The following is an 18,281-nucleotide window of genomic DNA, read 5'->3' as shown; positions in this document are numbered from 1 at the left end:
GCCCGCTCCCACCAATCCAAACACACCCTCCAGCCTCGCGCCGTCACCGGGAGCTGGATCAGCAGGATCAGGACAATAGCATCCACCACTGCGTCGACGCATATTCCGACATTTCTCTTTGTGCAAACGGACAAATCGTGAACATAACGGCGCTGCTGGACACCGGGAGGACGGTATGGGGGAGCACGCGGCGTTTCTGCTGTTACTCGTGGCGACCTTGACGCTTTCATCCGAGGTGAGTTTAGCGGAGAAACCGCAGCCTGTGGCGGCTAACCGTTACCTGGGCCAGACTCTTATGCCACCGTAGCTGTCAAACACTAACCCCGACACCCCCTCTCCATACACACACCGTGTTTAATCTTCATAACGACTATTAAAAAATAACATATGCAGATTAGATGGAGTCATAACAACACGGCGTGCCTGCTAATGGATGACATAAGAGCTATTAGAAGGTGCTGCTGCCAAAGATAACGCGATGTAAGGGCTTGTGAGCGGCCCACGCAGCCTTTAATCCTATAAATGGATGCCCTCTGTTTTTAACAGAGGTGAAAATATGCCCTGTGAATCCACCTTAATCGCAGACCTGCAGTGTACACACACAGAGTCGCTGCGCAAAATAAACCACCAAACCAGGAATGTCAGCAATGCTACCGCGGCCTACCGTTAGATGTCAGTGGTTGGTATCTTGGCCCTGTCATGTCGGATGTTATTAGTCACGGAGTGGTTTTTTTTTTTTTTAAATTCTTCTACTACTCATTAATGTTTGATTTTTACGTTAAGAGAAGTATTAACAGTTTAACCGCTACGCCTTTCGCCGGGTTATAGCACCGAGAAGGGTGTAGGGAGCTAACGGTGGCTAGCTTTTTTCTAGAAAATGACAACACAGCTGTAAATGTCAAGTCCACTGTTAAATACCTGGACGGATTTAAACCCAGTACCATTCTAGAAAAACAAGAAGGGTTTATCATGTGTGTAAATAACCCAGCTGTGTCCGGTGACACCAGCCTTTTATTTATTTATTTATTTATTTATTTTTATATAGCGTAGATAATATCGCGCTGGGCCGCCTGGTCCAGCGGAGCTGCGGGGCGGTGAAACTGCTGAGGAGAATGGAAAAAGGATGCAGCCTTATTAGTTTCACACAAGCAAGATGGCGCCTGCAGCTTGGTGTTCCTCTGATGGACCACAGAGGAATATGTTGCCCAGGACAGCTGGAAAAAAGGATGAATGGGCACCTGTAAATCAATTAGTGCATTTTTCCTCATTGTCACGTTACATTCACGGCGAAGGGGTTGTTTTTCACACTGCAGGTTTACCAGCCCCTGTGTGTGGTGCAGTGAAAATGTCTCCACAGCAAAATTATGCGGTACACACTATCGACACCATACCCGTGTCCGTCGTGACATTTGAGCTGCATTTGTTTTGTAACGTTGAAATCAGCATTGTGCTGCCTTTTACGCACCAAGCCTCCGGCGATATAGAGATTATAATTTTCCACGAGGTTTGTCACGGTAAGCATACCGAGGATTGTTTTACTCTCTTGCCAGTTTAGTTTACCCCAGCACCCACAAGCCTATTATGCTGTAGTGATTTCGCTTTCTCTATTTTTGTTTTATTGTTTGTTTGGTTTTTTGGGGGGGGTTTTTTGTCGTAATGTGAAAATGATATACAAGCCCTGCAGCACCAAAATACATTAAGTTATTTTAGGGTAATCCTGGATTGGTTTACTAGTAACATGCGGCTTTATGAAAAACTGGTTGAGGCTTAAATATGAAAACAGGCAGCGTCACTTTGAAAGACATAAATAAGTAATGGAGTATATGGTAGTGCTGTGATAACGCAAATTTGATATCAATGTGATACCAAGTAAATCAAGGGCCAGTGCTGCCTATACTTTTAACCAGGGAAGGCAGTGTGTCATGATTTATCAGAGTCAGAGAGACTTTATTTATCCCCAAGGGGCAATTAAGATACAACAGAGCAGCATGACGTTGAAGAACGCAAAACTGCTCAGCTGACTGGCCGGTCGACCACACGAGCAGCGACCCAGAACCAAACAACATGAGGAAAGACGAGGAGAACTCCCCCCAGACTGAGCTCCAACAGGAAATCAGTTGGAGAAGGGGGGGGGGGGGGGGGGGGGAGCGGGGGGTAGGTCTGTGTCAGTGTATGGGCTCAAATTGTGGTTATAAATATTTTATACTTGTAAATCAGGATTTGTATGTGTAAAAAGAATTTGTGTGTGCGTAAAAAAGATTTGTGTGTGGACTTAGCCAAAAAAATATGTGTGAAACTGCATTCAAGTTTCAAGTTACAAGTATGAATTTTGACCCTATTTTTCTTCCTTTCTTCTGTTTGTCCAATGTCATGACAATCACAAATTTAACTATCCAATCAGAGAACAGATGGGTTTGGCTATTGGAGGGGTGCTTTATGGAGCTTCAGGTCCTTGAAGGGAATAAATGCCCTTTTACATGCCAGCACTAGGGGTGGGGGAAAAAATCGATACTGTGTAGTATCGTGATATTTTGTTTGCTAATAATGTATCGATACAGGGACAGCAGAAATCGATATTTTGTTACAAAAGTTTTTGTGGACTGGAACATGCTCTGACTTCAGAGCATGTTGATCCTTTTTCTGAGCAAGAATCCTGACATTCCTTCACTGTCCAAATGTGCTTAACTTTTTTTTGGCAGCAATAAACTAAATTGAAGACATGTTTTATTTTAATTAAGTTAAACTTTTTTTATTTAATGTAAAATTATATTTTGTTTTAATTTACTTTCAAATTCTTCAGTTGCTGAATGGGCTGCATAGTTTTCATAAATTGCATAGTTCAGAATAGCTATAATTGTACCAGATGGTTGCATTCAGTTAAGTTGGACTAGACTGTAATACAAACCGTTCAGTTTGTCAACATTAAAACTGACTGAAATGAGAGAAAGACTGAGTGTGAGACTTTGATATTAGATAAAATGAATATTGATAAAGTTTACCTTTATGTACAGAATCTGAATATCGCAAAATATTTTAAAAAATTGCAATAATATCGTATCGTGTGTTAAGTATTGTGATAATATCGTATCGTGGGATGTATGGTGATTCCCACCTCTAGCCATCACAGCGTTTTCCTTCACCACCACGAAGGAAAACAGTCTGTGGTGGTCCGAGTTTTGTGTCACAGGTTTACGTGCTTAATACAGGGACCTCCAGAGCCTTTTCAACAGCGTCAGAGTCAGAGATAGAAACGACAAGGAGCAGGTGCATCTAGTACAGGTAGAGCTGCTGCAAAAACCCACAGAGCTCAGCAGCCGGGTCAGCCCTGACTTTGTGTTAAACTCATCCTAAAGTAATAATGGTATTTCTAACCACTGATATACCACAACTTTATCCTTTCAACAGCTACTGAAAGTTAGGGGACCTAGCTTCTATCGGATATTTACATAGAGATCCTCTAGCTTCCAACTGTATTACCCTTCAAGGACCTGCAGTTCAAAAAAGTGCCCCTCTGACAGACAAACCCATCTATTCTCTGATTGGATAGTTAAATTTGTGATTGACATGACATTGACCAACCAGATGAAAGGAAGAAAAATAGGGTCAAAATTCATACTTGTAACTTGAAACAAATCTTTTTTACGCACGCACAAATTCTTTTTACATATACAAATCCTGATTTAAAAGTACAAAATATTTATGACCACAATTTGAGCCCATATGCGTGTGTGTGTGTTTTCTCCGTGTTCAGCCGAGAGAAAGTCTCCCTTTACTCCATTAGGCAAAAGTCCACAATCTTTGGTCAACACGGGTGGCCTTGAAGGAGGTGGGAGAAAGTCACAAAAACAGTTTTGTTATCTAAGGGAGAATTTTGTTATTCCTATCAGCTTTTGCCTTGAGCATCCAGCTGGTGCCAGGGGGCAGAATGAGGTGAGATGGTAGTTGTTTTGGTCAGTGCGAACAAACTGCATCCAATTTTGCAGTTGGTCTAATGTCCATCACTGGCCACCAGGTCTCTCAATTCCCGTTGCAGTGTCACCTCAAGATCTTATCCATATTGCAGAGCCATGAGCTTCTCCAAGATCTTATCCATGTTGCGTTCAGTAAACACAGTCTGAGTACTCACAGCCCTGCCCATTGTCTATCATGTTGGCCAGCCTTATGGGAAACGTCTCCGCAGGACAATCGGGCTCTCCCAAGCCCCGGCTTCTCGCCGAGAAGAGGTTGCTTTATGATCTAAAGCATCATCAATCTGCAAATTGTACAATGCAATACAGTTTTATGTGTATAGCAAATTTAAAATCAGAGGTACACCAAAGTGCTTCACAAAATCCAGTAAAAGTAGTAGCAAAATACAAATGCAAATAAGCTAGCAGGTAGAAAGCATTGATTAATCAAGAATACAAGGTAAGCAGATATCAAAATAAAACTTCAAAGGTAAAATCAATACAAAACATTGTTCAACAAAACAGAAGAAAAGGGGTTCCATGAGAGTATACTTACAAGAAGCGTACTCTAGATAGCCAGGAAGGCTAAACCAAATAGATACATTTTCAATTGAGATTTAAAAGTCTGGATCGAATCAGACACACAAATAGCTTGTGGGAGATTGTTCCAGATGTTAGGTGCAACTGGAGCGAAAGCACGGTCACCTCTGGTCTTTAGCTGTGACCTAGGTTGCACCAAGAGCAATAAGCCTGTTGATCTCAGTGCTCTCCTGGGAATATAGAGGCTGAGAAGATCAGTAAGGTAGCTAGGTGCAATATTTTTTATGATTTTAAAAGTAAGCAATAAGATTTTAAAATCAATGCGATATTTAATGGGAAGCCATTGTAGGTCAAAGAGAATTGGGGTAATTGACTCAAACCTACCAGTTCCATTTAAGAGGCGTGCCGCACCATTTTGAGAAAGTTGCAGTCTATGTAGAAGGGCAGATTGGAGACCAGTGTATAGGGAGTTGCAGTAGTCTAATCTAGATGTGACAAAGGCATGAATATGTTTTTCAAGATCCTCACGTGGTAAGTATGGCTTGGCTTTAGAGATTAGACCTAGTTGGTAAAAACTAGGTTTAACTACAGAGGACACAAGAAGGTTTTTGAACACATTTTGATGACCACTAAATCATGATTTTCACAGCTTTCAGCTTTTCATGTAGTTTGAGACTGCTTTTTTGGGGTGAGACCTGGAATGCACATCTGCCCCTCTCTGAAGTGCTTTGGGTGAACTTCTGTTGTTTAAACGTGCTCTATAAGCTGGAATAAAGTAAATGTGACAGTCAACACAAAAAGTTTCAGACATTTTTTTAAATTAATATTTGAGCTTTATTCTTACATTTCCAAAAGAAAATATTTTTTAACACAATTCAGTGGGCTGTATACTGAACTCGGAGGGTAGAAACAAAGTATCGATCCTATTGCGCTAGTATCGATCCAATACTAGTACCAGCGTTAATATTGATGCTACAGATATTTGGAGCGAGACACCCACCTAGTATATGGGGTGAATAGCTATGAGTGGAATGATGTGCCCTTCAGCAGATGTTAAACCACACACATCCTCAGTTGATATGCCCCAAAAAGATGTAATTAGAAGTATAAATAAGTGAGTAATTGGGTAACATAATGCAGACCAGGCAAACCAGCTACTAGAAACAATGGGTTATGACATGCATATTCACAGGAGTCTAATTATGTGCTGTTATTCACAGGCAAACGCATCATAATTTCAGAATTAGTCATTTAATAATTGGCAACAGTTGGCTCAGAGGCTAGCGTTTTGTCAGTGTGCACCATCAGCTTTTTTGTGTTATCTGCCAGAAAATCAAGGCCCCACAAAGGCGAAAACACATCGAGACTTCCACCAATTGTGTCCCAAACAAAAAGGATGGAAAAATATGCTGATAGCAGTATCCTATGAAATCGACTGCCAAACCCGGTTCTATGGAAAGACATTATTTATACCTTATGGGGTTTTTTTTCGTAGCTAGAATTTAATACCTTGTAGATTACTTTTATTTTCCCTTCTGAACACTCCCATTGTATTTTAACTAATGGAGTAAAGCCAGACTTGACAGACAGATTAAGAAAACAAAAAATGTGCTGTTCTATGGCAGTAGTATTGTTGAGGAATTTAAAAGCATTCATCTTTATGACTTACTAATCTCACTACTTTATATTTGAAGTATGCAGTAGAATGACTTCAGAGGAACTTGGTACATATAAGCTGCATGATGAGATATTTATGGATAAGCTATACTTTAGGGAGTTTGGTAGTTTTCGTTATTATTCTGTTTTATACTTTTTCTCTGTCCAGGTGCCAGATGATGACTCGGTGGGTTTGCTAACCGAGCCCCAGGTGGCCATGTTTTGTGGTAAACTCAACATGCACATCAACGTCCAGACTGGCAAGTGGGAGCCGGACCCCTCGGGCACAAAGAGCTGCATCGGTACCAAGGAGGGCATCCTGCAATACTGCCAGGAGGTATTTCAACAGAGTAAAACAGCACTGCAGAGAGAGAGAGGTATGAAGTATTGCAGCAATAACATTCAAATCTCCCATGTTTGCACAGGTGTACCCAGAGCTGCAGATTACAAATGTTGTGGAGGCCAACCAGCCTGTCAGTATCTCCAACTGGTGCAAGAAGGACCGCAGGCAATGCCGCAGTCATGCACATATTGTGGTGCCACACCGCTGTCTGGGTGAGCTTTTTTTAGTCCCTTTGTTACTGAGTGTGTTTATGCATGGTTGCATCTTTAAAAGTGTACAATACATGCAAAAAGGTGTATTTCTGTTGCAGTAGGAGAATTTGTGAGCGATGCTCTGCTTGTTCCTGATAAGTGCAAGTTCCTGCACCAGGAGCGCATGGATCAGTGTGAGAGCCACCTGCACTGGCACACTGTAGCCAAAGAGGTGAGGAGGGTGGCTTTTTGTGTCTGTTTGTTTCCCTCATTGTCCTTCTGTTTCTGTGGTAGCGCCACTGTATGACTCAGTGCTGTCAGCCTTCCCTGGCACTTTCTTCTGAGTTATTCTTGTCCTTTTCTGTGCCGTTTATATTCAGTAAGCCATAGTTCAGGTTTCTGGGTTTGCCGCAATTAGCTCTCATAAGGATTAAACCGATTGAACATTATGGTGTTTGATTTTGGATGCTGTGTGCTATTAAAATTAGTACTGCGGAGACCGCACCATGAACCTCCACGACTATGGGATGCTGCTGCCGTGCGGCATCGACCGCTTCCGAGGAGTGGAGTTTGTGTGCTGCCCGGCCTGGGCTGAACGGGAGTCAGACAGCGCACAGCTTCAGGGGGAGGAATCCGATGTGTGGTGGGGCGGAGCTGAGAGCGAATACTCTGATAACAGGTACCATCACAGGTGGACTTTGACTCGTTTCTGTGCACGCCTGTTGATACAAAGGCTGAACCACCCGTTCTGACCGCAGCATGACCCGCCCAACGGACATACAGCTGGCCGCCAGGGAGGATGACGAGGATGTGGACGAAGAGGTGGAAACGTTTGAAAGGGATGACAACGGGGATGGAGAAGAAGATGACGAGGAAGTCGATATGATGGATGACCGAGATGGCGATGAGCCCAACGCTAACATCGCCATGACAACAACGACAACCACCACCACTGAGTCAGTTGAAGAGGTCGTTAGAGGTAAGAAATGAAGCAGTTCTGCCCTCTTCTCACTCTCCTTAAGTTTTTTTGTGTGTTTGTTTTTTGTTCATGGTTTGATTTCCATCATGTGTCGCTATGTTGAGTTACTTCTGTCTCCCATAAAATTCCAAACCTCACCTTTTGCATTCATGTTTAATTTGCCTATGTGTACATGTCTCAGCGGTTTGTTGGGCTCGTGCTGAGTCAGGCCCATGTCACGCCATGCTGGAGCGTTGGTACTTCATGCCTGAGACGGGTCGCTGCGCCCCCTTCTTGTTTGGGGGCTGTGGAGGCAACAGGAATAACTTTGAGTCAGAGGCGTACTGCCTGTCTGTCTGCAGCAGCTCGTGTAAGTCCCGGGACTGAAGCTACAACCTGAAGTGTCCACATCAGGAGCCTGATTCCTGTCCTCAGGCTGCTGCAGACTGTTTCTCTGGCTCGCTCGTTCTTTCTGTCTCTCACTGACCTTACCGTCTGAGGCCTGTTAACCTTTCAGAGCACTGACAACTGGCTGTAGTTTCATTCATTTCATCATTTTTTCCATCAAGATAGAAACTGTATTTTTGAATTGGAAAGCAAAAGTAGACACAAGAAGGTCAAAGGAGCTTGCAAAGAAAAGCGTCTGGACTTCTTTAAGTTACTTGAAGACGTTTCACCTCTCATCCGAGAAGCTTCTTCAGTTCTAAGGTCAAATGGGGAGAATGGTGGAGAGTCCCAGATATAAACCTAATGGGAGTGTCCCCCCACAGAGGGACAAAAGGACCCCCTGATGATCCTCTAATCGCCTGCGCCAAGGTGTGAAATTGGGTGTGGGTCCCAATCAGCCAGAGTTTCGGGTGAGTTCATTGTGAAACCTGGCCCCACCTTATCATGCAAATTCCTGAGGTCAGATGGCCCAGGATGTGAGTGGGCGTTAAGGCGTCTGGGAAGGGATCTCAAAACTGGATTATAGATGGCAGAGAGCCTGAGAGGGTTAATGTTAGAGCCATCTATAATCCAGTTTTGAGATCCCTTCCCAGACGCCTTAACGCCCACTCACATCCTGGGCCATCTGACCTCAGGAATTTGCATGATAAGGTGGGGCCAGGTTTCACAATGAACTCACCCGAAACTCTGGCTGATTGGGACCCACACCCAATTTCACACCTTGGCGCAGGCGATTAGAGGATCATCAGGGGGTCCTTTTGTCCCTCTGTGGGGGGACACTCCCACTAGGTTTATATCTGGGACTCTCCACCATTTGACCTTAGAACTGAAGAAGCTTCTCGGATGAGAGGTGAAACGTCTTCAAGTAACTTAAAGAAGTGCGTGACTCAGTGCCAGCAGTGTTTTGTTTTTGTTTTTTGTTTGTTTTTTTTTTGTTTAGTTTAGTTTTTTAAATCCTACTGGCCAACGGGAGAGTTTCCATGGTGCAGAGTGGCCATGACACAGTCGTTCACCTCCAGACCATTTAATCACTCATTGAATCATTTCTAACCCGCACCGCCGTCATAACAGTGTGAAGACCCAACGGTGAATGCCACCTTGTGTCTGCATGCGTTTCTATACCTGTGTGTGTCTGCATGCTTCACACTGCAGTGTGTGTGTTTGTAAAAGAAAAAAAAATTGTGCCTGCAGCTCTGTAGTAGTGAAGATTCCATCGGTGTGTCTTAACCAGATGTGTGTTGGTGGTGTGTGTGGGGGAAAAAGGGAATGCACTCTTTTAAGTTTTAAGATGGTTTCCGTTTCCTCACAGCGAAATCATCAGCGATACAGTCGGCCCTCATCCTGACTCAGCAGTCCTTATCTCCATGGTCCCATATTCAACAGACCCACAAAAACTGTGGGAAACACTTCACTTTCTGTCCCCTGAAATCCTGCTTATCTCTTCTATGTAAATATTTACATAGAATTTCCATTAATTTTCTGTGTGTACCTAATCTCTCAAGTCCCTAACCCACCCTTTCATCAAAGAAGTGGAATTGTTTATAACTAAATGCATTGTGGGTTTCCAGCTGACCGATTTCAGTGTTTTTCCTGCATTTAAACATCTGTCTATCTCTGTTCTGCGCCTCAGTTTGCTTTCAACTGCTCTGTGTTTAATTCCCATCTCCCTGTACTCTCATCCAGTACCAACAATGGCCCCCAGTCCTCCAGACGCTGTGGATCGCTACCTGGAATCACCCGGTGACGACAGCGAACACACAGACTTCCAGAAGGCCAAAGAAAGCCTGGAAGCCAAACACCGTGAAAAGATGTCCCAGGTGTGTGTTTGTGTGTTTTCTTATCGTAAGCATTCCTCTCAATGTGATGTAGACCAGCGGTCTCCAACCTTTTTTGCGCCACGGACCAGTTTATGCCCGACAGTATTTTCACGGACCGGCCTTTAAGGTGTCGCGGATAAATACAACAAAATAAAACTAGTACCGGTACCGAAAAAAAAAAAAAGATGACACACGTAAAAAGACCTAGGAAAACAGAGTTAACGATAAAAACGATAACAAAATAACGCTGAAAACCGATTAAAACCCTGAAAACCATACATTTCACACCTGAGCCTCAACTCTCGCGGCCCGGTACCAAACGACTCACGGACCGGTCCGAGGCCCGGGGGTTGGGGACCGCTGATGTAGACCATGACAGAAGCTTAAACGTCTTGCTTTTTCTTTCAATCTGACACTTCAGGTTATGAAGGAGTGGGAGGAGGCTGAGAGGCAGGCCAAGAATCTGCCTCGTGCAGACAAGAAAGCAGTCATCCAGGTAGGAATCAGGCCACAGTGTCTGCTGTAAATGTCTAATTGCCAAAAAGAGTTACATTACATAAATATACATTACATAACTGAGATTTATATTATCCTGGACAAATTTGGCAAAAGTTTAAGAGAAATAGAATTTAGAGTTTCTTGGTTACGGGTGCATTTATAAGGGAGATTACATTTAAAGCCAGTTAAGTGAGTTATTATATCTTAATTAACCCTAATGAATTGAATGGATTTAAATGTCCATGGAGTTTGCGATGGGGAGATAAAAATAAGATTTAATAATTGTAATTGACGATGTGTCAGCTGATATTCTGAAAAGGGTCAGCGAGAGGTTCATCTTACACTTGAGCAGTAAAAGGACGATGGGGTGCTGTCGTCATCCCGATGGGTGGCTGGGCGAGCAGCATGGACATCCAAGTTTATGAACAAGACAATTCAAGAATGAGGCAACGTAAAATTTGAAAATTGATACCATATGTGCATCTACTAAAATACTTGACCTCAAGGTCCACATGTCAAGTCTTCTGAAAATCTTGTAAATGTGATAACTCAAGAAGGCTGAGGAGTAGCATTGGAGGTCGTCAGTATTTTTAACCCTGTAGAATACGTTTCAGATAAATAGATGATGATGGCCAATATCAGCCTGTGTTGTTAGCCAATATATCTGTCAGGCCTGAGGTAGAAAGTGTATCATTGTATTTAATGGTGGAAATAAGACAGACCTCTTCTTTCCAAACACATGTTTCTACCGTAATGCAGTGTGGGTATTTGTTCATATACCGACTGTGTAAAAAGTACTGTATCTGCAGCACTTCCAGATAAAGGTGGAGGCTTTGGAGCAGGAGGCAGCGGGGGAGAGGCAGCAGCTGGTGGAAACCCACATGGCCCGGGTGGAAGCTCTGCTGAACAGCCGCCGACGCCGGGCTCTCGAAAATTACCTAAGTGCCCTGCAGGCCAATCCTCCACGGGTACGCGCACGTCCCCACACACCTAACAACATCGTAATAACAGGAACGCTACATTGATTTAATACTCTAAATTGGTGCCAAACAGTTTCGATCAATGAGTCTTTTGAGGTTGTTTATCAGCAAGGCGCACATGTTTAAGAAGTGTATCCAACGTGTTATAATTCCACTTATTACATAACCCTGTGCCTCCACCAGTCCCGTCAAGTTTTGAGCCTGCTGAAAAAATACATCCGTGCAGAGCAGAAGGACAGGCAGCACACGCTGAAGCATTATGAGCACGTCCGCACAGTCGATCCCAAGAAGGCTGCTCAGATCCGCCCTCAGGTATCTGGATCAAACAGTCAAAGTCTTTAAGCATCATAAAAATAAGTTACGGCTTTTAAAATAGACACAATCACAAAGTGGGTTTTTTTCTCATCTCCAGGTGTTGACTCATCTTCGTGTCATTGATGAGAGGATGAATCAGTCGTTGGGTCTGCTCTACAAGGTGCCAAGTGTGGCAAATGAGATCCAAAACCAAGTCGGTATGTGTTTATTCATGTCTTATTCTTAAAAGTCAAAGGTTGAGGACACTCATCACAGTAAATCCCCGAAACATCTATTACTGAGAATTCATCCAAATGTCATTTGTAGCCTCCAGTGCCTCACTGGTTTTAGGCAGTTGGTATTAAAATTAGGTCATAGGTTGCGATATCTGTGAAAGTATTCTTGTTGTTTTATTCACATGCTAAACGCGATTGCTCACTCAGCAAGAGTTACAAGTGCTCAGCAGACATAAAGGCATTATTTTGACAGTCCTATTAAATGGCTGTTTTGTTGCCTTCAGAATGGGGAAAACCTTCCACCTGTCAGCACTTGTCTTACTTGGCATACAGTATAATAGCATGTTTGTTTAATTGTTGTGAAAGCCGATGACTAAAGTTTTTCACTTATATTTTATGTTTTTTGTTTGTTTGTTTTGGTTTGTTTGGTTTGTTTGACTGGGCAGTTTACCTGCTGGGAGAAAGTCTTTCTCAATTCGTTCCTAAGGCATGCTGTTCAGGCAGAGACCAGTGCTTAGTGGGTCAAAGGGACCATGCTGGAACAGAATGTAATATTAAAAAGAAATAAAGGCGAGCATGGTTCATCGAAAGACTGATAGCTTAGTTTTGATTTGGGTTTTAACCAAGAAAGGTGAAGCAGAGGAGATCTCATGTAGATATGCCAGTTACAGCATGAGGTGTGTACCAACTCCTACAGATTATATGTAACTGCAAAAGCCTGTATTTGACAATGGCAGAAATGTGAATATGCCTTTCAACATTAGTGTAGGGCAAAGCATAAGTCCAGCCACAGTGACAGTAATATTCAACGGACAGAGTCTCAGCTCATAAAAGAGAGTGGAAAAAGTCAGATAATAAATGTTGCATCTTTCATCGGGTTTTTTCAGTTCCCCTGTTTCACCGTTGTAGTCCACTACAGATGGCTACATATCGAATCAGACCAGTTTTGGCCGTTATTAAGAAAACAAGTGTAATTGCGTTCATCAAAAAAAGTGTGGGAAGCTTGTCTTTTAGGCCCCAAGGTCCCAAGATTCATTCCCTCTACCTGTCCCAAAGGGTCATGTGGAATTTCCTCCTGAAATAAGCGAGAATCAACTAAAACTTGAGGGACTGCTCTAACTTCATGAATTTAAGGCAATTTTTAAATTCCTCGGATGCAAATGTTTCGCCTGAGTATTATTACCTTTGTTTCCAGCATTATCCAGTTACTTTTACTGAGGTATTCATTTTTTATTGACAACAAAGTTTATAAATTTTGGTTGTTTCTCTGTTTTTATGTATGTTTATTTTCTAATTGCATGTACTTAACTGTTGTTATGTATGTGCTGCTACTTTGGGCAGCATATGTAAAAAGAGATTCTGAGATCTTATGTTGTCCTGATTAAATAGAAAACTTGAGATTATACAATCTGTGTTATGCAACAACCATCCAAACCACACTTATTCAGTACCCTTTAACTCCCTGTAGTGTGAATTAAAGCGATGCTTTTAACATGTGTTTGAAGTCCACTGATTACAGGGCACTAAAACACTGATAATGCAGTTTCATTCCGCCATGATTACTTTCACCACTTTAGGCTATTGTGTAGCCTTGATTTGTTTTTCCCTCTAACCGCCACATTCCTTTCTCGGATTTGTCATCACTTAACCATCTGCTTCATTCTCATTTTGTTCCTTTTCTTTGTAGCAATTATAATGCAGCGAGTTCAGGCGGAGCTGTTTCAGCAAGTCTCTTCACTGCAGAGCGATGGTCGGGTGAGTCAAGTTGCACCAACTCACAAATGCAAAGTCTTCTTTGTGAACGTGGACTTTCTGGCATAAATATTGGAATCACATAGACTGACATGACAAAACAAAGTCACTGTAACCACTGACGTGATGGGAGTGTAGTGTAATTAAAGCGATTAACAAGGAAAATGATGTTGTGATACCGCGCCTGTTTAAATGAGGTTTTATTAGTGATCTTTTCCACATAGACATCATAATTTGATCGGGTTATAAATAAAAAGCCACCCAAACGCCACGTATCCTGATTAACATTCCTCTGTGTTTGCAGATGGATGGCAGGGTGAGTTATGGCAACGACGCTCTGATGCCTGATCAGGCCTACAGCTCGGCTCCTATGGACCCTGGCCTGGATGGGCTGGGGTTCATTCACCCTGAGAGCTTCAATCAGCCCAACACAGAGAACCATGGTAACACACACTACATTTTGTGACATAAATTGAATTTTATTAACTTTTTAAAAATGTGGTTTGATATTGAATATTTTTGTTACACGCTGTATTTCTGTAGTTGAACCCGTCGATGCTCGTCCAATTCCAGACAGAGGACTCCCCACACGACCTGGTATGTATGTGAAGTCCAAACGGAAACACAAGTACATACTTACATCCTCACACTCGTATACATTTACTGCATATTAAGGACAGGTTTCAAAATTCAGGTCGTTTCTAACATTGCACTTGCCAGACCTCATGCTAAGAGTCAGTCGAAACAGCAGCACAGGTGCAACTTGTGCTCCTCTTAAGCAGATGAGAGAAGGAGACTGAAGAGAGAAACCTCAGGGAGTATGAACATAATATAACACTGGCTATATTCAGTTTCATTCAATTCCTGTTATTTAATAAGCACCAGTTCAACAACAGTTATTATAAGGTGCTTTATACTACATGAAAAAGAGCCTAATATATTAGAGAGAATCCCCTGTGAGGACACACATGATGAAGAGACCTCTGGCAGAACCAGGCTAAAGGAGGGGGAAGCGTTCTGGCACAATCGGTTTGGGGATGAGGGAAATGAGAGGAGGAAGAAGAGTGGCGTCTAAAAGCATCAGGAGCGAAAAGCTAACCTTAAATGAGTGATTTTAAACTGTTAGTTGGAGAGCTGAAAGACAGCAATAAGTTATTACAGTTTCCTGAGTCTTTATAATTCCACTAAAGCTTTCAGGCTTTCTTTAATATTAGGTTGTAGCCTTTTTGATCCTTTTGGAAAAAAAAACATTTAGTGTTTGATAGAGAAGTGTCTCATAGATAAACATAAGTGAGCTCCATAACAGCAGCGACATCATCACCAAGAATCGGAGCACCACAGTGTGACAGGAGACTCACACCTAATGATGGTGGGATCATGAGGTGAGAAGAATATCTGAGAAATTTTAAAAAAGGTGGTACCCTGTACTCCTGACATTATGGTAGTAACTCATATTTCCCATAAAGAGGGTGAGACAGAGTAGACCGTGACTCACGTGCTGTGGTGCTGATTGTGGTTTTGCAGTCTTACTGCACACATGTTCTCATAACACTAAACACACACAAACAAGATACTGGGCAGTAAAGTGATTGAAATACTCTACAATGTTACAATAAGTGGTGTGCATATGTCCATATCAAAGTGTTGCAACATCTGCACAAAGCTGTTGTAATCCTTTCCTGTAAATGATTTGTATTTGAATCACACGCAAGTTTTCTATCAGTTGCTGTTGGTGAAGGATTAATGATTATAATTGGATAATAGCAGTTGACACTTATGTCAAATAAAAACATCTCAAAATTACAAGGCAGGTCTATATCCAGTTTCGAGATTCATTTGAGATGTGGTTGGCTCCTGGGTTTCGATGAGACTCTTTTAAGTGTCCTTTGATCCACCAAAAATTGTTCAACTACTTGATAGATTAATACGGGGGCAAATAATCCCACGTACTCTGAGGACTTTACAGGAATCCACAGTGTCAAATGAAATCACCTCCTCCCGCTGTTTGTGTATTAAAAGACAGTTTGGGGTTTTATTTCACCTCTAAATTTCTTTCTACTGCTTCATTTCCTATAAGACTATGGATAAGAATCTTTTTTTTTTTTTTAATCCCAGAGGGAAATTCATATGTCTTAAATAGCTCATCTGCTATTTGGATGAGAATTAAAAGACCTGATGGCTGTGGGTGCAAATGATTTTCTGTTTCTCTCCGTTTTAGGAGAGATGCAGAAATCCATGTGCTCGATTTCTGGGATTAATTTGGGTGATTGATTCTGTGGTTTCAGTGTCTGCCCTGAAGCCGGAGGAGATGCCAGAAGTGCGGATGGACACTGAAGAGAGGCAGAGTGCTGGATATGAAGTTTATCATGAAAAACTGGTGGGAAAACCCAGCAAACCCAGTCATCAAATATCATCTCCTTCAGGGATTTATGACTGACTTAATATTATTATTTTCTTTAATGTCAGGTGTTTTTCGCTAATGACGCTGGATCCAATAAAGGCGCCATTATCGGGCTGATGGTTGGTGGGGTGGTCATAGCAACAGTCATTGTCATTACCTTGGTGATGCTGAGGAAGAAACAGTACACTTCAATTCACCACGGCGTGATCGAGGTAAAAGGCTCACCAGTTTGTGCTCATAGATCAAACACTGTTCGCGTGTTAGTAACTCCTCCTCCTCTTGTCCAAAGGTGGATGCAGCTGTGACGCCAGAGGAGCGTCACCTGGCCAAGATGCAGCAGAACGGCTACGAGAATCCCACCTACAAATTCTTCGAGCAGATGCAGAACTAAAGAGCTGCACAACAACATTTCCCCCACAGTGTCAGCCTGCGCTCTGTTCCATTCAGCTCCTTTGCCCTCAGCCCCAGCACCTTCAGCGCCCTGTTCAGGAGGTGAAGGGTGCGAGGATGACTGCATAGCCTGGTTTGTGTCTTTGAAAGTAAGGAAAGGAGACATTTTTGTCAGGGGTTTGGGCCAAAGAAAACTGATATGGAACAAAGCCTCCTTAAATCCCTTGATTGTACAGAGCTAAGCATTACCCAGCAGCCCGGTTAGACAAAGGTACCCTGTTACACCTACACATTTGAGTCAGCCCCTGGAGTTCTCATAGCATTTGTACTGGAAAACCCCCCGTCGACTGTTTATACGACATCACGGCAGTAAGACGCCCACAGCCGAAACTTGTAATTTACCAATTACTCCCTCACTGCTCCTCAAACCGGTCCGACGAGAGCTCTCTGAGCGACCCGTCGCACGAATATAGTGTTTCAGGTTTATTTTTCAAAAAATGAGAAAAAAACGAAGAAAAAAATACATAAATATATACAATCAAAAATATGTAAAAGCAGGAAAAACATTAATTTTTTTTTTTAAACGTGTAATATATTAAGACAGAGATTAGCTGTAAGTATATGTAGTGCATGGCAATATTGATGACTGATTAAAAGTATACTGTATGTGAAGGTCCTCAGGACGAGGAGGGGAGGGGAGGGGGGTCCTCTCCCTAGATATTTTAGAAGGATTGTACATTTCTGGTGTCTTCTTTGTGACATGAAGAAAAAAAACGAGTATTCAGAATCCGGTCTGCTTTGTCGTCACAGACTTGCTTTAACTGAATCTTGGCTCTTTATTGCTCATCTCCATGCTTCACTGTTGTGTTAGCTGCATGGGCAGAAAAAAAAGCTCTATCTATGTAATATATGAAGTGTAATAGTATCCGAAAGGAAGATGATTGTGTTACTTGTTTGCGTTCTATGCACTCTTGTCATTTTTGGGAGTTTTGATTATTGCCACCAAATATTGCTGTTACAGTCTCTGATGCCAACTGTCGCTGCACTTTGGATTTTTCTTAGAAAGAGGCTCGAGGTTCAAACCTTTTAAGATGGAAAGTTTTTATGAAAGCCTATCATTCCACTGTCTTTGCTGTAAATAATTCAGATGACGACACCTTCCTTCACTTCCATTCCCACTTCCAGTCATTTCTTTCCCAACCCCCCTTCCCCATCCCTCATGTTTATCCTCTCCTTCTTGCTGTGTCAGCAATATTGTACATTGCGGCACTTTGGGACGTCGTACATGAGCATTTCATAAATAGGACTGTTTGGGCGTGGGGAAATCAGACATTTTCTCCTCTCTGGACACATTCCTCCACCAAATGTCACGTTCTATTTTTCTACATCACCAATGTATACGTGTACAGCGCTTCTGTTTGTCCTGTGCTCAATATTTCAGCTCCTGTCGAATCTGTAACTTATGAAGAGGAAACAATTTGCCACATGTCACAGACACATGGCCCTCTCTCTAAATTATTAACCATGAATGTGACATATTGTGCATTTCTATGAGAAATACAACACATATCGCCTGCACATTGCACCCACACGTGGATAGACACTGACTGAAGCTCTTAATCAGGCAAATGTTTCAATTTGTATTGATGCTCACTCTGGGTATCTTTGGAACCTAGTGATGAAACAAACTCTTTGTCCCTCTGCTCATTGATTCAGTGACCTTTCTCTGTGTGTAGTTAAAAATGAACAATTTGCTTAGAAAAAGCTTTCTACACTCACTATACCATCAATAAAATTTTGAATGTACATAGAAGCATTTGGGTGTCTGTCA

At 42.3% G+C, this 18,281-nt stretch overlaps 1 protein-coding gene across 2 annotated transcripts; it reads left to right on the top strand.

Annotated features, from left to right (window-relative positions):
• The first annotated feature begins 40 nt into the window (after nucleotides 1-40).
• LOC120717656 (amyloid-beta A4 protein-like) lies at nucleotides 41-18,256 on the top strand. Of its 2 annotated transcripts, XM_040005857.1 has the most exons (18): nucleotides 41-235; nucleotides 6,313-6,480; nucleotides 6,569-6,698; nucleotides 6,797-6,909; nucleotides 7,166-7,356; nucleotides 7,436-7,656; nucleotides 7,838-8,005; nucleotides 9,766-9,899; nucleotides 10,321-10,395; nucleotides 11,207-11,365; nucleotides 11,561-11,689; nucleotides 11,790-11,889; nucleotides 13,595-13,662; nucleotides 13,964-14,102; nucleotides 14,203-14,256; nucleotides 15,945-16,036; nucleotides 16,126-16,272; nucleotides 16,350-18,256. In XM_040005857.1, the coding sequence occupies exons 1-18, from the start codon at nucleotides 176-178 to the stop codon at nucleotides 16,449-16,451; spliced, it is 2,250 nt and encodes a 749-aa protein (XP_039861791.1). In that variant the 5' UTR covers nucleotides 41-175; the 3' UTR covers nucleotides 16,452-18,256. The 2 variants fall into 2 exon arrangements, with proteins under 2 accessions (XP_039861791.1, XP_039861792.1); XM_040005858.1 differs by lacking the exon at nucleotides 7,838-8,005 and having other exon boundaries at nucleotides 42-235.
• Nucleotides 18,257-18,281: the final 25 nt, after the last annotated feature.

Source organism: Simochromis diagramma, unplaced genomic scaffold, assembly GCF_900408965.1.
Source record: "Simochromis diagramma unplaced genomic scaffold, fSimDia1.1 OVJJ01000501.1, whole genome shotgun sequence".
Classification (NCBI taxonomy): Eukaryota; Metazoa; Chordata; class Actinopteri; order Cichliformes; family Cichlidae; genus Simochromis; species Simochromis diagramma.
This window is presented reverse-complemented; position numbering and strand designations above follow the sequence as displayed.

Coding starts and splice junctions, on each gene's coding strand:
- LOC120717656 (XM_040005857.1), top strand. CDS start 176: ATGGGGGAGCACGCGGCGTTTCTGCTGTTACTCGTGGCGACCTTGACG. Junction 11,366..11,560: donor TGCAGGCCAATCCTCCACGG/GTACGCGCACGT, acceptor TGCCTCCACCAG/TCCCGTCAAGTTTTGAGCCT. Junction 11,690..11,789: donor CTGCTCAGATCCGCCCTCAG/GTATCTGGATCA, acceptor TCTCATCTCCAG/GTGTTGACTCATCTTCGTGT.